Source organism: Ursus arctos, unplaced genomic scaffold (assembly GCF_023065955.2).
Source record: "Ursus arctos isolate Adak ecotype North America unplaced genomic scaffold, UrsArc2.0 scaffold_28, whole genome shotgun sequence".
In the NCBI taxonomy this organism is placed as follows: domain Eukaryota; kingdom Metazoa; phylum Chordata; class Mammalia; order Carnivora; family Ursidae; genus Ursus; species Ursus arctos.
This window is the reverse complement of record NW_026622963.1, coordinates 32,831,092-32,853,007: the sequence shown is the minus strand read 5'-3', so window position 1 is coordinate 32,853,007 and position 21,916 is coordinate 32,831,092. Positions and strand designations below refer to the sequence as shown.

The following is a 21,916-nucleotide window of genomic DNA, read 5'->3' as shown; positions in this document are numbered from 1 at the left end:
AACCAGACACCCCCTCCTCAAATTAGTATTAGAAATATATCCCAAGTACACGCTTACAAAGTCACCTAGATATGTAAGGATGTTCACTGCAACACTTTTTATAACAGCAAAAAACCCAAGTAACCATATATTATTTATTGGGGAAAAAACATTCTTAACAATCAGAAATTAGCCATTTATAACAGAATAATATGGAACTATTAAAAAGAATGATGTAGAGTTGTGTATACTGACATGAAGAGATGTGTTAAATGAAAAATGCAAGGTGTATTACAATGTGTATTGAATAAACTCTTTAGGGTATTAAAAACAAATGGGGGTGCCTGGCTGGTTCAGTTAGAGGAGCATGCGATTCTTGATCTCAGGGTCGAGTCTGACCCCCATGTTGGGTATAGAGATTACTTAAAAATAAAATCTTAAAAAAAATTTTTTTTAATTTAAAAACGAATGAATAAATAGATAAGCACACATGAGCTGAGACATACTTAAAATTATGTATGCTAAGGATCTTATGTAAAGAACCATAAAAGCTGTTATTTCTGATTTAGGTAATCTCGGGTGCTCCCTTCTGTTTCTTTTTAACATACCCAAATGTAATCACTGTATTACATAACTTAGTATTCTCTTTATTTCACTGACTGTAGTAAGGATTTTTCATCTTTGATGGTTTTTTATATTTCACTTTTAATGGGTTTAAATTTCATGGAGTGGCTCTACCTTAACTTACGTAGGTTACATACCATAACTTACATCTCTCTATTACTGTATACTTAAGTGGGTCATAATTTTCTGGGTCGAACATGTTCATGTATGAGGATTTCTTATTATGCTGGAGTCTTTCCTTAGGGTAGATTCCCATATTTCTGGCTTAAAGACACAACCACTACTTATATATCCCACTCATTTAAAAAAATACATAAAAGATGTAGTAGCAGGGTGACTTCTCAGCCTTAAGGACCTTGGGACTCCAAATAATGCTAGAGGACAAAACTGCGTTAAGATGAACAGTCAAGTAAATATAGTCTTAGAACAGAAAATATAGTAAATAATCTCTCAAAAATTCATCGTGGACTACATAAATCGTTTTACAGTTGTATATTACAAACAAAAAAACAGACTAAAAGACTTAGTGATACAAATTCCTGAAATAGACAGTAATCCTTTTTTTGGCCACTTGTACGTCTGAGAAAGTGCTACACGTTAGTAAGACTCACCGGCCAGAACACAGGGTGTTAATCAACTGCTTCTTACATTCTTCCCCGCTCAGTGCACCTAGAAATGCAAAATACACTGAGAAATAAATTTGATTAACTAGCAAAAAAGCCACTAAAATTGGAAGAAAATTACCTTTTCCATAATCCAGATTTTCCTTGTTGGCAACAAGGGCAGTGAGAATAACGGGTAATAACTCCAAAGACTTTCCATTTGTTAAGCTGCCCTCTTTGATAGCACCAACAAACTCCTTGGCTAATTCAACCAGTAATGATCCTGGAAAATTGTGAGCCTAAACATTCATGGGATAAGGAAAATGTTAAGCAGAAATCTAGATGTTTGGTATCTCTTTCCACAAATAGTGTCTCTTGCTGAATTAATAGTAATAGCACTGAAACCCAGAACTGGTACTATAAGGGATCCTGGAAATCGTCTGCTCTGGTACAAACTTATAATTGTAAAAGATTTCAAAGGTCAGGATCCTCCATCAGTTCTCCAATGTTTTCAAATACTCTTCAAAGATATCAGATGTCCAGTGTATCAGAAATTAACATAAACATGGGTTTATGGCCCATCCATCATCTATTCTGTTTTTTAACAGTAGTTCTTATTGATAAGTAGGAACTATACTAGATTTGCACATTTAAGTTTACACTCCCTCAACAAACTACAATCCCCGGCCCCAAATCTACCCAAAACCAAAAAATTTTGTTTTCCATCTTACCTCTAGCATTAGTAATCCTATGATCTCAGACGCTACTTCTTTCTGCAAATCCCCTGATTCCACTAAGTGGATACAACAAACGTATATCTTAAGTCTCCTAAGAGCTCCAGCTTCCTCAGAGCAGGGGGAACCTTATTGTTTTAACGAGCGGTACAGAAACAAAGAAAGAATAAAGGAAGAAATCTTAAAAAGCTGAAGAGCAAACAGGAAAAACAAACATTATAGTTTAATATAGAAGTAGAATTATCAAACTACTGATTAATGTTTAGAACAGCAATATTTAGGAGCTTTACAAAAGCACATAAATTAGGCAGATGACTGAAATGTCATCTTTTCTTCTTCCACCTACATCATTAATTTTTAAAACAAGTTCATAGTGCAAATGGAGAAATATCTTCTCTTATACCTTAGAGCCTTTTCAGGTCCAGTAACCCAAATTAAATGTCTTTAACATATTCCTCTTCAAAATATAACTGAGTCATGTCAGCAGGAATGGCAGAATAATAACGACCTCAGAAAATCCTTTCCTCCATAAAAGCAGTAAGAAAACTGACAAAAATAATGAAAACCATCAAGAACAACAATCCTGGCAGAGGGGAATGGTATCTGGTTGCCAGAGTTCCCACAAAATATCATTTAAAATGTCCCAAGAGTATGGCCCATACACAGGAAAAAAGAGAATAGAAACTGTCCCTGACAGAGCCTAGATGTTAAATTACTAGACAAAGATTTTAAATCTGCTATTTTCAGTATGTTCAAAGAAGGAAACGATGCCTAAAGAACTAAAGGAAATGTCTCACAAATAGAGACTATCAATAAAGAGACAGAAATTGTAAATAAGTAGGGGCACCTGGGTGGCTTAGTTGGTTGAGCATCTGACTCGATTTCAGCTCAGGTCATGATCTCAGGATCATGAGATTGAGCCCTTTATCAGGCTCTGCGCTCAGCGTGGAGTCGGCTTGAGGATTCTCTCTCCTTCTGCCCGCCCCACCCCGCCCCCACTCAGTGCACATGCTCACTCGCTCTCTCTCTCTCTCTCAAATAAATATGAAAAAAAATTGTAAATAATAAAAATTCTGAAATTGAAAAGTACAATAATTGAGCTGAAAAATCCACAATAAAGTCTCAACAGGAGATCTGACTTGGTGGAAGAAAGAACCAGAGAACTCAAAGATAGAGGCACTGAGATTATCCAGTCTGAGGGACAGAAAGAAAGAAGAAACATGAACAGAGCCTCAAAGACCCGTGGGATATCATCGTGAGTGCTAACACAGACATAATGAAAGTCCCGAAAGACAGGAAGGGGCAAAAAGAAGACATAATGGCCAAAAACTTCCCAATTTTAATGAACACTAATTTGCACATTTAAGAAACTCAGTAAGTTCCAATGATAAACACAAGAGAAGTACACCTCGACATACAATAGCAAACAAAATCAAAGACATCTCATCATAGCAAAGGCCATATGTGAAAAACCCACAACTAACATCATACCCAATTATTAAAGATTGAAAGCATTTCCATAAAACATGAAAAATACAAGGATGCCCACTTTTACCACTTCTATTCAAGATGGTATTGGAATTCTAGACAGAGTAATTACTGGATTTAGGGCCACTGAACTGTACCCTTAAAAGTCAAAGACAAAGAAAGAACCTTAAAAGCAGTAAGAGAGAAGCAAGTCATCTGGGAAACAGATATTCAATACAATTAATAGCTGCATTCTCATCAAAAAGAAAACAAAAACAACAACAAAAAACCCCCCACAACATTGAAAGGCAGAAGGAAATGGGATAACATAGTCAAAATGCTGAAAGGACTGTCAACCAAGAATTCTACAACCAGAAAAACTATTCTTCAAAAATTAAGAAGAGGGGCACTTGGGTGGCTCAGATGGTTAAGCATCTGCCTTCAGCTCAGGTCATGATCCCGGGGTCCTGGGATGAGCCCCATGTTGGGCTCCCTGCTCAGCAAGGAGCCTGCTTCTGCCTCTGCCTTCCTCCACACCCGCCCCCCTGCTTGAGTGCTCTCTCAGATGAATAAAATCTTAAAAAAAAAAAAAAAGCATTCAGTTTGAAATACAAGTAAAATTATCCCTATTCATAAATGACATAATCTTGTTTATAGAAAAACCTCAAGTATCCACAAAAAAATAAATTATCAGAGAGCAGCACCTGGCTGGCTCAGTTGGAGGAACATGCGGCTCTTGATCTCAGTCAGGGTCGTGAGCTCGAGTCCCATGTTAGGTGTAGAGATGACCTTTTTTTAAAAAAAGATTTTATTTATTTGACGGAGAGAGAGTGCACAAGCAGGGGGAGTGGCAGGCAGAGGAAGAGGGAGAAGCAGACTCCCCGCTGAGCAGGGAGTCTGATGCAGGGCTCTATCCCAGGGTCCCAGGATCATGACCCGAGCTGAAGGCAGACACTTAACTGACTGAGCCACCCAGGTGCCCCTTTTGAGATTACTTAAAAATAAAATCTTATCTCAGGGTCCTGAGATTGAGCCCTGCATCCAGCTCGGCACTAACTATGGAGCCTGCTTGAGATTCTCTCTCTCCCTCTGCCCATCCCCTCACCTGCTCGTTCTCTCCCTCTCTCCAAATAAATTTTAAAATAAAATCCTAATAAAGGCTACTGCATTTCTACATACTAGCAACAAACGATTAGAGGACTAAATTAAGAAAATTCCATTTACAATAGCATCAAAAAATAGAATACTTAGGAATAAATTTAAGAAAAGTATGTATAAGACTTGTATTCTGAAGACTATAAAATATCAGTGAAAGAAATAAAGAGAACCTAAGTAAAGGGAAAGACATTCCACGTTCATGTAATGGAAGACTTATGCTAAGATAGCAGTTCTTCTCAAATGCATATATTCTTTTTTTTTTTTTTTTTTTAAGATTTTATTTATTTATGTGACAGAGAGACAGCCAGCGAGAGAGGGAACACAGCAGGGGGAGTGGGAGAGGAAGAAGCAGGCTCATAGCAGAAGAGCCTGATGTGGGACTCGATCCCGGATCGCCAGGATCACGCCCTGAGCCGAAGGCAGACGCTTTAACGACTGCGCTACCCAGGCGCCCCTCAAATGCATATACAGATTCAACACAATCCTTACTAAAACCCCAGCTTCCTTTTTTTTCAGAAATTGACAAGCTGATCTTAAAATTCATATGGAAACACAAGGGACCCTGAATATCCAAAATAATCCTAAAAAAGAAAAACAAAGTTGGAGGACTCAAACTTCCCAATTTGAAAATTTTCTGTAACATTGTAGTAATCGACAGTGTGGTGCTGACATAAGGAGACATATAGATTAAGGGACTAGAACTGTGAGTCTAGGTATAAACCCTCACATTTATGGGCAACTGATTTTCAGCAAGAGTGCTGCTAAACACAAGATGAAGCTGGACTCCTACCTCATACCTTATACCAAAATAAAACGGATCAAAGATCTAAATGTAGGGGCGCCTGGGTGGCACAGCGGTTAATCGTCTGCCTTTGGCTCAGGGCGTGATCCCAGCGTTATGGGATCGAGTCCCACATCAGGCTCCTCCGCTATGAGCCTGCTTCTTCCTCTCCCACTCCCCCTGCTTGTGTTCCCTCTCTCGCTGGCTGTCTCTCTCTGTCGAATAAATAAATAAAATCTTAAAAAAAAAAAAAAAATAAAAAAAAAAAAAAAAAAAAAAAAAGATCTAAATGTAAAAGCTAAGGCTATAAAACTTTGAAAAGAAAACACAGGTTTAAATCTTCATGACTTTGGACTAAGCAATGGTTTTCTTAGATAAAACACCCAAAGCACAAGCTGTAAGAAAACAAAATGAACATCAAAAAACTTTGTGCTTCAAAGCATCCTGTCAAAAAAGTGAAAAACAACCCAGAATGGGAGAAAATCTTTGCAAATCATAAGAGATAGGTATCTAGAACATATAAAGATTATAACTCAATAATAAAAAGACAACCCAATTTTTAAAAGTGCAAATGATCTGAGTAGCTAGTTCTCCGAAGAAGATATACAAATGGCTGGTAAGCACATGAAGGGAGGCTCGACATCATCAACCACCAGGGAAATGCACATCAAAACAGCGAGATACCACTTCACACTCCCTAGGACGGCTACAGTGAAAAAGACAGTAGCGAGTGTTGACAAGGATATGGAGAAATCATCAGCCTCACTCAGCGCTGGTGGGAAAGTAACACAGAAGTCAACCAAGATATTCCAAGTCATTGAACCCCAGAACTCCTCTGCCCCTTGTTAGGCACAGGTTAAGTACTAAACGTTGCTGTTCTCCACAATTTTAAAAGCAAGTAAAGTAAATTTTATGAAATGCATCCTTTGTAGGCCCCCAAACCAGCGATACAATCTCAAGTACCTACTTCAATCCCTTTAAGTAAAATTACTTGAGTCCACAAGACAGGAGACTGCTGCTTTAGTTGATTTTATAAAATCCCCGTAACACAGAAAAGTCTCAGTGTGGCTTCCAACAGTAAGAAAAGCAGCAATATGTACCCAAAGTAAATAAATCTACTAACCAACCGAGGTGCGGAGAAGTGGCATGAATTATTACCTTTGAAGATGGCTCGCAGGAGTGCTCCGGCAGCTCTTCCTTTCACTGCCTGATTCTGAAGGAGATTAGCCAACTGCAATCAAAGAAAGAAAAAGCTACAAGTTTCTGGCAACAATTTCTCTACCGCAAGGACCTAAATTCCTAGTACGAATCATCTGTCAGGTTCATACCCTTCAGAGATTTCAGGTATCACAAATATCATTGATTTAGATAGAGGAGGGTAGAATTTAACATGACGCTGGGCTGTGAAGACTGAAATTTATTCGTATCTTCATTCTACAATTGTCTAAGTACAACAGAACTTACTGAAGGGAAAAGAGCATAGTGATAGGACACTTTTTTTTTTTTTTTAAGTCAGTCTTGCTCCTTATGTAAAGAATGGCTTGTGGGGGGCTTAAGAGTGAAATAGGGATACGTTAGGAGACTGCTACAGTACTCAAAAGTGGGGGATGATAGTGGCCTAGCCCAAATAGCAGGGGAGATATTACTGGTTGAACTGTGCCCCCCCCCAAATTCATGTTGGAGTTCTAACCCCCAGGACCTCAGAATGTGACCCTATCTGAAAATAGGGCTGTTGCAAATGTAATTACTTAAGTTGAGGTCATTACGGTTGGTGCGAAAGACTCCTTCTAGGAAGGGGAATCCTGGACACAGAGACATACACAACAAGTGTGCCCTGTGAAAATGAAAGCAGAGAGCAGGGTGACAGAAGCTCAGGAACGCCAAAGACGGTGAGCAAACCACCGGAGGCTAGGTGAGATTCTCACAGCCTCAAAGAAACCAACGCCGCCAGCACTTCGATCTTGGACTTCGAATCTCCAGAACTATAAAAATAAATTTTGATTGTTTAAGCCACTCCGTTTGTAGTAATTTTATAATCAGCAGCCCTGGCAAACTAATAAAGAAGTTGAAGAAAAGTAGACTAAAGACAAATCTGAGAGCTCGAATTAACAGGACTTTGCTGTGGTCTGAATGTTTATGTCCCCCCACAAATTCACATGCTGGAGTCCTAGTGCCCGATGTGATAGTATTTGGAGGTGGGAACTTTGGAGATGATTAGGTCATGAGGGCAGAACTCTCATGAATGGGATTAGTCCCCTTATAAGAGATCCCACAGAGCTCCCTAGCCCCTTCCACCGTGTGAGAATACAACATGAAGTCTACAACCCAGAAGAGGGCCTTCATCTGACCACACTGGCACTCTCATCTCCAACTTCTAGCCTCCAGAACCATGAGAAATAAATGTTCATTTATAAGCCACCCAGTCTGCCATATTTTCTTTCGGCAGCCTGAACAGACTGAGACAGACTTCCTCATGGTTTAGAAGTGAAAAGGGTGTGATGACGAAGAAAGAGAAATCAAGGAGGACTCTTACATTTCCGGCTTAAGCAACTAACTGGGTAGATAGTGGTATCAGTCACTGACATGGTGAAAACTTGGTATTAAGCATGTAAATCTCCCACAGGGCTTGTAAAAACAAATTGCAAGGCCCCAGTTTTTGATTTAGCAAATCGATGTGGCACTCAGAACCACTACTCTCAAGATATCCAAGTGGAAATGCCAAGTAGTCAACTGGATATGCCAAAATGGAGCTCGAGAAGAAAGAGTTCGATGGGAACATATGAGATCATTCGGGGGGGATGTAAAGAGAGGAGAAACACCAACATTCAAGGATTAAAAAGAGAAGCAGCAGCCAGCAAAAACTGAGGTGAGGTTGACAATATCCAGAGACATGAGTGTCACAGAAGCCAAGACGAATAAAACAGTGAATTTGTTCTCTTCCCCAACTACACGTGCCTGGTCTTTCTGACTGGAGTCCGTATCTCCCTTCTTTTTTTTTTTTTTTTTTAAAGATTTTATTTATTTATTTGACAGAGAGAGAGACAGCCAGCGAGAGAGGGAACACAAGCAGGGGGAGTGGGAGAGGAAGAAGCAGGCTCATAGCGGAGGAGCCTGATGTGGGGCTCGATCCCAGAACGCTGGGATCACACCCTGAGCCGAAGGCAGACGCTTAACCGCTGTGCCACCCAGGTGCCCCCGTATCTCCCTTCTTAAATACATAATAAGGAAGTACTTGACTGTTCCACCTGGAACCTCCAGCAGAATACTCAGCCCTTGACACAGCCCTCAGAGAAGGGTAGTTCTCAACCAGGGCTGAATCTGTCCCTCCTCCCACCCCCAGACTACACTGGACAATGCCTGGAGACATTTTCAGTTGTCATAACTAGAAGGGTACAACGATCTGCTGATGTAGAAGACCAGGGACGCTGCTAAAACCCCCTACAAGGCACAGGATGGCACTCAACAAAGAATTATCCAGTCCAAAATGTGAACAGTGCTAAGGCTGAGAAACCCCGACTCTTTTAAAACTTTTATTCTCATTTTATTTTATTTTAATTCCTTTTTTAACTTCTATTTTTTTTTAAAGATTTTATTTATTTATTTGACAGAGAGAGAGAGGCAGTGAAAGAGGGAACACAAGCAAGGGGAGTGGGAGAGGGAGAAGCAGGCTTCCTGCTGAGCAGGGAGCCCAATGTGGGGCTCCATCCCAGGACCCTGGGATCACGCCCTGAGCTGAAGGCAGATGCTTAACCACTGAGCCACCCAGGAGCCCCTTAACTTCTGTTTTTTAAATAATACATCACAAATTTCTAATTCATATTTGGCCTTTCAAAAGAAAGAGAAAAAAATTCTGTAGATTTTCCAACGTCATTTCTAAAATTTTGGGTTTTTTTTCCTGTTTCTTTAACTTAAATTCAATTAATTACCATGTAATATATTATTGGTTTCAGAGGTAGAGGTCAGTGATTCATTAATCTTATGTAATACCCAGTGCTCATTACATTATGTGCCCTCCTTAATGCCCATCACCCAATTTTTAAAAGTGCATTTTAAAACACAAAAGTAGACGAAATAAGATTATGTATCCTTGCTGTTTTGGAAGGCTTTAAAATTTTTCTTTTAATTGGTAGACTGAAACTATCAAGTTAATGGCACAGTCCAGATACAAACTTTTTTCCCAAATAGAACAGTCCTCATTTTGTAATTTCCTCATGATCACACTGTGTTTACACATTCCCGGTCAGAACACAGGTGATACTGTGTCCTTCTCATAGTATCACACCAGCATGTGATGTCCATCTATCCCTCACTGGTAATATTAATTCTGGTCACTCAGTCAGGTGTTTTGCTTGATTTTTCTACTTTATAATTACAACCAGGAGCAGTTTGTAGGGAGACACTTTGACCACACAAATATCCTGCTCCTCATCTAGTTTCCCCTTGCATAATGGAAAAGCCCAGCAACAACCACCATTACCAAGTCATCAAAATTAGTAGCACCAGAAATGACACAGACATCATGAGCCCAGTGATACAATATACTGAAAAAGGCAAGGCGCCATTTCTGGGGTCCTTCTACCAGGAATGAATGACCTCAGTCCAATCATGAGACACACCAGACAGGCACCAACTGAGGGACATTCAGCAAAATAACTGATCAATACTCTTCAGGGTTATCAAGATCATGAGAAACAAGATAGACTGAGGAACTGTTGCAAACTGCAGAAGATTAGGGAAAAATAACAAGTGCAATGTACTATGCTGAGTGGGATTCTTGGGGGAAAAAATGACATCAGTGGAAAAACTGCCATTATAGAGTTTGAATAGGGTCTTTAGGTTTGCTAATGGTATTGTACCCATGTTAATTTCTCGATTCTTAAAATTCTGACTAAGGCTATGTAAGATGTTATGGGAGGGATACACAGACATTCTTTGTATTATTTTACAACTTTTCTGTAAGTCTAAAAGTAACTCAGAATAAAAAGAAAAAAAAAAATCTCCCAGGATTTAGCATCCACCGGTTTCTTGCCTGATCCAACCTTCATCATGACAGCTGCAAAATGATGATTTTCTAACGCTAGCACAGTAAGCAAGAGACCTTCCTTCTCTCCATTTAGTTATCAGTTTGGAGTCACAGATTAATTTTTCAGTGGCTTATAATTCATAACTGAACTTAATTATTTTGATGTTCTAATGGCCCCAGATGTAGGCGATGGAAGCCCCTCCGAGCTAGCTCACATGTCCTTGTGACAGGCCCTCATCATTTTTTCTTTACTTTCTGGCCTAGCAAGATGTTCCAGGCTCATCTTGTATCTACCATGTCCACTCTTGAAATCAACCATTTCTCTGAAAAGCCCTGGTTCCTTTTAGGGAGGAATGATTATTAGAGACCAAAGATCTAAGTCATGACTGTGCTTGTTACTACTGTGGCATTTTTGTTGCCACATCTTAGCTCTTTCAGCGAACAGAGCTAAAATAATATATATGCGCGTACGTGCAAATACATACAAATACACGTGTGTGGAGATATGCACACACATACACATATGGGAGAAGTCATTAAGTTCATATCAACACTTACATTTCTAATTTATCCCCAGAAGGTTCTTTCTTGCCTTCCTATATCCTGTATTTGTCCCTTCTGCCACGGTAAAAATGCTGACTCCCAACGTCAATACATTTACTCATTTGCTGAACCCTGCAATACATCTACAGTCATTTCAGAATTGCTTTGCCCATATTACTACATTAAATAATCCTATTGAAAAAGTTCATGGTTTATTTGTATTTCTCCCTTCAATCCTCTGCCCAAGACTGAGGGTATATAGTCAAAACTTAGATTAATTCTTTTTTTCTCTCTACCCCTCCACCTTCAGTATGGTTATAGAATTCTTCAGGAGTTTCTTTCTTGTAAGGATACACAGATGTATGTATGCTTTATTGCCCTTCTTTCTTATATAAAAGGTGGAATAATACACATTTCTCATTTTGCCTTTTTAACTTAGTATCTCCTGGAAATCACTATCAGTACATAGTGAACTTCATTCTTTTTTTACAGATTCAAAGGACAACCCTGCGCATAATACAATTTCCTATTGTTGGAGGAAGATCTTTAGGGTATGCCTAGAAGTGGGATGAGTGGGTTGAGGGGAAAATGTATTTAAGTAGTTTTGTTAGATAGCATCAAATTCTAATCATGGTCTTACCATTTTTGCATTCCTACCAGCAATGTATGAGTGACTGTTTCCCCAATCTCACCAAGAGTGTATAGACACGGTGTTCATTTTTTTTCTACTCTGACAAATAAGAAATAGTAGCTATTTCAATTTAATTTGTATTGCTCTTATGACTGGAGCATCTTTTCTTATGGTTACAGCCATTTTTATGTCTTTTTGTGATTATCCTCTTCATTCCTTTTGCTCTTTTTCTATGGGATTTTTGGCCTCCCCCATTCAATTATTATTATTTATGAATTAGGGATATTAATCCTTTATCTGTGGTACATTGCAAATACCTTCTCCCAATCTCATTTCTGTTTTGATTCTGCGTATGGTGTTTTTGGTCATGGAAATTTTACTTATATGTAGGTAAATTTATCAATCTTTCAGTGTAACTAGATTTTGAGTCCTAGAAAACCCTTCTCTCACTGAAATTAAAAAGAGGAATCTCAACCGTTTTCTTCTAATATTTCAACTTAATTTTTTAAAAAGATTTTGAAAGAGAGATCGCACACACAAGGGGGGACAAGGGGGGGAGGGACAAGCAGACTCCCCACTGAGTACAGAGCCTGAAAGGGAGGGGGCAGGGCTTGATCCTAGGACCCTGAGATCATGACCTGAGGTGAAATCAGGTGCTTAACCAACTGAGTCACCCAGGCACCCTAGACTTTTTTTTTTTTTTAAACATTTAGACCCGATTCATGCGGAGCTTATTCTTGAACAGAATACGAAGAATAAATCTAATTTCATCTATTTTTTTTCTAAATGGCTATCTAGTTGTCCCAACACCATTTATTAAATATAATCTTTACCCCAATTATTTGGAATACCACTTTATCCTATACTAAATTTTACATGTAGTTGGGTCTATTTTGAGACTTTATTATTCCATTATCTGTTCTTCTCTTCATGTACCCATACCACACTGAATTAGAGAGGATTTTTGGTACATTCAGTAACTGGTAGGGCTGGTCCTTCCTCAGAGATCCATTTCAGTGTTTTCCTAGCTATTTTTGCCTATTTTTCTATATGAACGTTTCTACTATGTGTATGAAATGCTATTGATTTTTACATAATTCTATATTCTGCTACCTTGCTGACTTCTTGTTGTAGATGGTTTGATCACAGATTCTTTAGAGTTTTCCAAGTATACTAGTATGACATCTGCAAAGACAGATGGTTTTATATCTTTTCTTCTTATTCTTATGCCTTTCATTGTTTTCTCTAGTTTAACTGCATTGGCTAACAGACCAGGACAACATTAAATCACGGTGGAAAGAGTAGGCATGCTGCCTGGTTCCTGGTCTCAGTGGTCTCATTACCATGCCTCTAGGGTTTCCCATTAAGATGCTGACTTTAGGATTTATACATACATTTTACCATGTTAAGGAAATAGGCACCCACTCCTATTTTCTCAAAGAGTTTTTATCAGGAATGGGTGAATTTTGTCAGAGGCTTTCTTAACTTATGAAGATAATCAACAGGGTCTTTGGAGTAATATACTTCTTTTTTAAAAAAAGATTTTATTTATTTGACAGAGATAGAGACAGCCAGTGAGAGAGGGAACACAAGCAGGGGGAATGGGAGAGGAAGAAGCAGGCTCATAGCGGAGGAGCCTGATGTGGGGCTCGATCCCATAACGCCGGGATCACGCCCTGAGCCAAAGGCAGACGCTTAACCGCTGTGCCACCCAGGCACCCCGAGTAATATACTTTCTAACACTGAACCAACTTTGTATTTCTGGCATAAACTCCACTTGGTCATGATATATTTTCATCTGGTATTGGAATCTGTTCCCTAGTATTTAAGATTTTTGCATCAATGTTCATAACTGAAAATACCCTTTGATTTTCTTTTTCTATGCTATCTTTAAGATTTTATTTATTTGTCAGAGAGAGAGAGCGAGCAGCAGGTGGAGGGAGAAGCAGGCTCCCCGCTGAACAAGGAGCCCGATGAGGGACTCGATCCCAGGACCCTGGGATCATGACCTGAGCCGAAGGCAGGTGCCCAACCGATTGAGCCACCCAGGTGTCCTATATACTATCTTTATCAGGTTTAGGGTATCAATGTTATGCTTTATAAAAGCATCCAGAAGTTTTCCCTATGTAAATTTTTTTGTGTTATATATGCTGTCAAAAAATGCGGTAGCATTGAGACTGTCTATTTCTAATCTCTGATTTCTAAGAGTTTGGTAGAAGTCTCCTGTGAAATTATCTGGGCCTGGTGTTTCTGTGTGAATTAACTGCTCAACTCTTTTTCTTCTATGTAAATTGGTCTGGTTAAGGTTTCCATCTCAAATTGGATCAATTTTATTAAACTTTTTCAAATTTATTTGAATAAATGTATACAAAGTAGTCTTAGTATTTTTGACATTTTCTCTTTATTAATAGTTATTTCTGGGGCGCCTGGGTGGCTCAACTGGTTAAACGTCTGACTTCAGCTCAGGTCACGATCTCTCGGGGTCCTGGGATCAAGCCCCACCTTGGGCTCTGGGAGGAGTCTGCTTGTCCCTCTCCCTCTGCCCCTCCCCCTGCTCATGCTGTCTCTCAAATAAATAAAAATCTTTTAGAAAAAGGTTATTTCCCCCTTCTCATTCCTTATTTTGTATATTTGTGTTTACATTACTTTCTTGATTAGATAATAGTTTTATTTTTTTCAAAGAATCAAGATTTTGATGTATTAATTTGATGTACTGGTTTTCTATTCTCTACTTGATTAGTTTCCACTTTTATTTTAGTTTCTTCTTTATGTCTTTCTTTTGTTTACTGCTTTCAAAAATTTAATTCATTTATTTCTTCTTAGTTGATTTAGGTGATTTTTAAAAGCATTCCACAGACTGATATGTAGTGTTCTCATTATTTTTTAGAAATCTTGTAATTTCGGTTAGTATATTCCTTTTTATCAAAAAGTTGTTTAGAAGGTATTTTATTTCCAGGTAGAAAAACCTTTTTGGGGTACCTGGATGGCTCAGTCAGTTAAGTGTCAGCTCTTGATTTTGGCTCAGATCATGATCTCAGGATTGGGGATCAAGCCCTGCATTGGGCTCCACACTACATGCGGAATCTACTTAAGATTCTGTCTCTCCCTCTGCCCCTCCTCTCTCTCTCTCTCTTGCTCTCTCTCAAACAAAACAAACCACCTTTTTATTTTTTATTTCATTTCTCATTTCTAGTTTTTACTGAGTTGTGATCAAAGAGGGTGTTTTATATATTTCTACCTTATGGGACCTATCAATATTTTCTTTGTGCTCTAGTTAGGACACATAATCAATTTTTGTGAACATTTTACGTGTTTAGAAAAATATATATATACAACACACACACGTATATATTTCTTTAAAGATTTTTTTAAGTAATCTCTATGCTCATTGCGGGGGGTCAGACTCACAACCCCAAGATCAAGAGTTGCACACTCTACTGACTGAGTCAGCCAGGCACCCCAAAGATATATTCTCTTATTAAAGTATTCTCCACATATTTTAAATACTCTTCATATTTTCCATCTCTTTACAATCTTTGCTTTGTTTAGGTATCCTGAGGTCTGTATTCTACTTTCACTAATTTCCTCTTTAGCAGTGTTTAGTCTACTGTTAACTATCAAGGTTTTCATTTCTACAAGTTTTCTGATTGTTTTCCAAATCTATCCCTTCTTACTTTATGGATTCTACTTCTTCATTGACATATTTGAATATGTTAAAAAAATCACATTAAATATTTGTGTGAAATATAAAGTCCCTTTTAGATTCCTCTAGTCTCTCTAAATCTTCAAATGTGAATTTTCCCATTGCTAGATATGTCAGTCTGTCTTGTCACAGACTTCTTTATGTGTTTTATACTTTCTTATTTTAAGCACATCTTCTTTGGACATTTTATTACATAAACTGAATGTATATATTGTTGGAATACTTAAATTTGTAGAAGAGATAAAAAAATGACTAATACACTGGTCAACAGAACCAAGATACACAAAGATCTTGATGGAGTGAAATGAATTTAAAAAGATAATTAACAGATATAAATGTAAAATTTTGTATACGAGTCCTGAAAAGTAACTACAGAAATTCAGAGATGAAGGAAATAGCCTAATATCAACATGTGCAAAAATGGGGTTTTTGGTTGCTTGTAAAAGCAATGAGACAATAGAATGATATTGTGGCCAACAAGTTGATTCCGCATTAACGGAGAAATAAGAGACATGTTAGTCCATTTTACTCTAGTGGTAGAAAACATGTGCTCAATTTAAGGTATAAAACTTTTAAGGGAAATGTTAACAGAAATGTTCAGAAGACTGTCCATATTGGTGAAGGAACATTGCTAAATTTACTCAGCATCTATCAGATATTAGATGGTTTACATGCATTAACTCATCTCATCTTTACAAAAACCAAGCAAGAATCAGAGAAGTAATTCACAGCATCTATTTATATCGTGAATTTTGTTCTAGTTCTTAGTTTTACTTATAATCTTAAAGCCTCTTCACACTCCTTTTGGAAGCATATAAATTCTAAATATAAATTCTAAATCAATAACATTAATTAAAGCTGGTTTTAACCAAATCTTAAATGCCTATAGAAAGATTCCAGCTGAAACTCAGGCAATGGGCTGCTTCAAAAAGGTGCCACAAAAGCAATCCTGCGTAATTAAAAACAAACCAACCAACCAAAAACAGAGCCATAGCCCATCCCTACATCAATTCCCAATTAGTGTCACATATTAACAAAGATTACAAGCTAGATTATACTTAGCTTCAATGACCACAACACAAGCATGCAAAAATTCCTTTAAAAACCTAACACTCGAAGTCTTAACTTATTCAGACATATATACTAACGTTTAAGGTTAAATGTTAAGCAGGGATTCCTTTCCATGCAGGAATCTGAATAAGCTGAGATCACTTATGGAAAAAGGGAAGTATATCAGGAGAGTAAGAAGACTCAAGTAATAACTTAAAAATATTTTACTGCTTATAAATTTATCTTTTTTAAGGGAAAATATTAATAAAGGAGTGTCAATAAGCAAAATGCCTCACATCAGTAATTATAGTCTGGATATCATCTTCAAATAGGATTGTTTGAAGAACCTTAAAAGTACACTAATTTGTTTAGATACATACAGTTGCATAAATGTTTAAATATTATATAGTTGTAGACAAACATTGTCTATTTCTTGTCTACTTCTCTTCCTCTCCCCCATTTCTTTACATCTGAGTTATTATCAAATAAATCCTTGTCTCCTAAGGAGAGTGGAGGTAGATGAAGTGGCAGAATAATTTTTCTAACATGTCCTTGGAATTTGTCATCATGCTTAACATTTGGTTTTAGCAGAACATGCTTCCTAATACTCACATCATCTTCTTTCAGGGTTTGAAGAAATTCCTGCAGTCTATCTGCTGTTTTTTCTGCTGCTAGAGATATTATTTTCTGGTCCATTGTTGCACATACCAGGGAACTGTAAGGGAAAGAGTCAGAGCTGGATGAAACTTTCAGAAGTAAACAAGCTTGATTATTTTCTTTCCCTGTTAACTATTTCATACATATTATAGACGAGGTACACAGTAGGCACTCATTAGTATAAGTAGGTGATTCTTATCCAAAATAATCTGGAGAATTTCCTGGAATTTCCATATTAGAAACTCGTATTCTTTTTTTTTTTTTTTAAAGATTTTATTTATTTATTTGACAGAGAAAGAGACAGGCAGCAAGACAGGGAACACAAGCAGGGGGAGTGGGAGAGGAAGAGCAGGCTCCCAGCAGAGGAGCCTGATGCGGGGATAGATCCCAGAACGCCGGGATCACGCCCTGAGCCGAAGGCAGACGCTTTACCGCTGTGCCACCCAGGCGCCCCTAGAAACTTGTATTCTAAGCAAGCAGTTTCAAAAGTTTTGCCCACATTTTTATGTATTTTTTTAACATCTACGTAGCACACTGCCTAGAACAAAGCTGCCACATAATAGTATATCAAATAATTATAAACATATACACAAGAACATGTATTATAAACTTAAAATATTTGATAAATAAATCAGCAACACTGTAAATGCAAAGTGCCAATTAAATGGTATAAAAATGGCTCTGCCTGGGTGGCTCAGTTGGTTAAGCTCAGGTCAAGATTCCAGGGTCCTGAGATGAAGCCCTGCATCAGCTCCTTGCTCAGCGGGGAGTCTGCTTCTCCCTCTGCCCCTCCCCCCACCGCTTGCGCTCATGCGCTCTTTAAAAAATGAACATTTTGGGGGTGCCTAGGTGGCACAGCGGTTAAGCGTCTGCCTTCGGCTCAGGGCGTGATCCCGGCGTTATGGGATCGAGCCTCACATCAGGCTCCTCCGCTATGAGCCTGCTTCTTCCTCTCCCACTCCCCCTGCTTGTGTTCCCTCTCTCGCTGGCTGTCTCTATCTCTGTCGAATAAATAAAATCTTTTAAAAAAGAATAAAATAATAAAAAATAAATAAAAAATGAACATTTTAAAAAAATGGTATAAAAACAAATGAGAAGCTAACAAGACTAATTAAATAAATGTGTGCCCAGAGGTCAAGAAGGCTTCCCAGCAGAGGGCTTGAATTGGAACTTAGAGATTAAATTCAGATAAAATAACCAGATGGGATGCTTTATACACTACTGGGAAGGAGAATGTTATGAACAAAGGCTTTCATATGAGAATTTGAAAAACCTGTTTAGGGAAAATGAGGGACAGAGGTACGAAGTTCAAGGAGGGGAGCAATGAGTATGAAGGCTAGAAAGATAGGCTGGGAATAAACTGTGCAAGATTTTTTTTTTTTTTTTTTAAGATTTTAAGTAATCTCTACGCGCAAGGTGGGGCTCGAACTCACAATCCCAAGATCAAGCGTCGCATGCTCTACCAACTGATCCAGCCAGGTGCCCCTAAACTGTGCAAGATCTTAAATGCCAGATTAAGGGATTTAGACTTTATTCTGTAAATAACAACCAAAATTTTTGGATCAAAAGAAAATCTGCCTGATTCAGATTCTGCCTGTTTCAGACTAAACAAGTGTTTGAGCAAACGATCTGGCAGCGACACCTAGATTAAATTGGGGAGAGAGTAAGGACAAAGAGCAGAGACTAGAAAGTTATGGAGTGCTATTTTAGTGATGGACACAAAGGTCTGTGTTAGGGTGGTGACTCTGGGGTGTGGAAAGGAAGAGATGAAACGCAAGACTATTGGGAGGCAGGATCGAGTGAGCAGCTATGGGAGTATTACCGGAAGGGAAATGTAGACTAGTGCAAAGACCACCTGCTCCCCCTCCTGTATTTCTTCTTGTTTCCCATCCCCATAAAATGTACCATCCTCCACTCAGCTACTGAAACCAGAAGCTTGGACAACATTCTTAATAATTTCACCTTCATCCTTCACATCCAGTGCAAGTCCTGGCAACGTCACCCCTAAACATCTCTCAAATCTACTTCTCAGATCCACTACTGCCACATCACTCCACAGCCACCACCATCTCTCACCTGAACTACTACAAAAGCTTTCTAACTTGTCCCCAGGCAGCAACTAATCTTTTTGAAACACAAACCAGATTACCCGTCTTACACTCCTTCCACCTTCATCCTCACCTTTCGAGCCTTCCCCCTGCTCTCCTGTCAGTCCAATATCCAGAAGTCAGGATAAAAAATTCCTGCAGGGTCTGGCCTGCACCGAAATCCCCTTCATCAGTATATACTCCAGCCACAGTGAATTGCTTTCAGTCCTTCCAACCCCCAAGTTCTCCTACCACAGGCTCTTACACTTGACTTTCAGTCTGGAATTTCTATACATACCCCTCCTTTCATCCCCTGCCCCCCAATCTTTTAATTCCTACAAGCACTTCAGATCTCAGCTCAATCTACTTCCCCAGGAGCTCAGCTTAGGTTAAACACTCCCCTATTTTTTATTTATTTAGAAAGAAAGAGAGCGAGCGAGCAGGGGGAGAGGGAGTATCTCAAGCTGACCATCCGCTGAGCCCTACCGGGGCTCCATCTTATGACCCCGAGATCATGACCTGAGCAGAAACAGACTGAGCCACGCAGGCGCCCCTAAATACTCCCCTATTATACACTTTCGAGGCAACAGTAATTTCTCTTACCGTCACTACACCTTTAACAGGACATTTGTAATTACTAGATTAAGGACTGTTTCTTCCACTTGACTAAAACTCCATGAGGACGGGGCGAGGGGATGGGGGGCGGCATGTCTGGTTTTGTTTACCCACCGAACCTCCAGTACTTAATCACAGTACCTCCCTTGTAATAGGTGCCCAATAACTACTTGCTGAAAAAATGTAATGTAGGGAGTGTAAGACTCCCTACAATGAATGGCAAGCCCCTGGGCCTAGCCCTTTACATTCATTACCAGCTCCAGACCCCAAGATCCCATGCTCTTAATTACTACCCCCACCCTCGTCAAGGCCTGGGCGGGGGGGGGGGGGGGGGCAGAGAAAATGCACAAAGGGGATACTGACCACGAGAGACGTGCAGCCAGAAGCGGAACACGCTGAAATCTATCTCACTAGGTGCATTTGCTAAATTCGGCCGAAAAACCAGAGACGAAGAACTACCAGGCGAGTGCGAGGCGCGCAGCACCTCCTTCGTCCAGAGGCTCTGAGAATAGCACGGCTCCGGGACTGGAAACGCCCGGGTTTTGGTGCCGGGGCTCCCCCGAGAGCAACACGTAAACACAAACTTGGAAGCGCGGCGGCTAGCGAGGCGGGCCGTGACCGGGCCAGACGTGAAACGGGATTAGATATCTCAGACGCAGGAGCTGAACCCTGACGGAGAGAAGACTCTACCAGGAGGGCGGAGAGTGTAGCCCGCGCGGGAGGACGGAGCTGCGGAAACCCAAGGACGCGGCGGCAGACAGGCCAGTGAAGACACCAGAACGCCAGCTCGCAACAGCAGTCCTCCCAGACCCGCTCCCTCCCTCTGGCGCTGAGTCCGTGCGCCGGTCAGCAAGCGAACCCGCTCCCCACCGTTACCTCGGTCTCACCGCCGCAACAACTTACAAAAAGCCCGCTCAACCGCACGCCGCCGCACTTCCGTCACGGGACACGACAGGCCCCGCCCCCGCGGCTTACTTCCGCTGTCCGGGCGCACGCGCATGGGGTGTACCATTAAGGCAGAGCGGCCGGGAGTCCTCGGACGTTTCCACTCCTATCACGGGGAGGCGCCGCAGATGGACTCGCATTCGGGACCGCAGAGAGCATGCGCAGTGTTGCCTGAATGTCCCTGGAGCGTGGTGTCGACTCATTAACACCAATCGGTTCCTGTTAGGGAAAGAGTGAGCGCGAGATGGGCAGGATCAAGGGAACTACAGGTCTTTGCATTGGAAGCACCTGCAAGGCAGATGAAGGTGTCCCACTCCTCGTGCTAGGGGAGGTGCCACTAACCCCCAAGATGTAAGTCCCATCGGGCCAGGGAGCTTTTTGTTCCCTCCCCCCCCTGCAAAACCTCAGCATTTAGCGCGTAGCCTGGCAAAGCAGTAAACGCTCAGTAAATGTTAATTGCACAACCGACAGTAGAGCAAAGAGCAATGGGGGGGGGGGGACAGATCTAGAATCTTATTTTAGGTTGAAGGAACAGCTTGGGCAAAGGGCCTGAGAGCAACAAGCAAGCAAACAAGCCCTTGATTAGTTCAGGAGGTGAAGGTACTTGGGGTTGGGGTGAGAAAGCAGGGTCTGGGAAGTCCTTTTCACCTCAGGGGTTGTGTGGAACAGCTGAAGTGGAAGGACGTGACTGCATTCACACTGTAGAAAAATCTCTCTAGCAGATGAGTGCCGCAGAGATGGGGGTGGGGAGGACTGAAGGCAGGACCCTTTAGAGGCTATAAGTTGCCCTGGAAATAGGTTTTTAAGTGGGGTCAGGCGGAAAGGAGTGGACTGCATGTGAAAGAGATTAGGAAGTCCAGTGCACCGGCTTGGGGGGGATGGGGGAGGAGCTGAGGAATATCCAGGCTTGAGTGACAGGCGGGGGTGGATTGAGACTGCCAGAGAACTGACACAGAGAGAGCAAGGAAAGGTGCAGGTTTTGGGGAGGGGGTGATGAGGAGGCCTTCATGTGAAGGAATGCTAAGATCAGAGGCATTCAGTGTGGAGCCTGACCCCCCCCCCCAACACACACACCCAGTCCCCAGGGGTGGGATGGGTCTACTTGGCCAGTATTGGAAGGAACAACTGCTACAATAGAGGGATACCTCTCAGCTGTCCAGGCCTGCTCCTTGCTTATGACCCTTCCTAAGCAACTTTCACTTCTCTCGTTTCTGGCCCAATATTGAGCTGCGATACCTGGCTAAAACACAGCAGCTGAGTTGGAAGATGATTCCTGAAAGGAATCCTTTAGCTTGCCAAGGTCACAGATGACTTTAT

General features: G+C 40.5%; 1 protein-coding gene across 4 annotated transcripts in view; it reads right to left on the bottom strand.

The window, feature by feature from the left end:
• Positions 1-20,963, bottom strand: part of FANCI (FA complementation group I) — a 78,716-nt gene extending 57,753 nt beyond the window's left edge. Inside the window, exons 1-6 of one of the 4 annotated variants that reach the window (XM_026510451.4) lie at positions 20,664-20,963; positions 16,908-17,010; positions 6,504-6,576; positions 1,937-2,067; positions 1,348-1,504; positions 1,215-1,272 (exon numbers count right to left, since the gene is read on the bottom strand). In XM_026510451.4, coding sequence (XP_026366236.2) covers positions 1,215-1,272; positions 1,348-1,504; positions 1,937-2,067; positions 6,504-6,576; positions 16,908-16,991 — 503 coding nt within the window. In that variant the 5' untranslated portion in view covers positions 16,992-17,010; positions 20,664-20,963. The other 3 variants (XM_048220742.2, XM_057303682.1, XM_048220741.2) reach the window with 3 other exon arrangements.
• Positions 20,964-21,916: the final 953 nt, after the last annotated feature.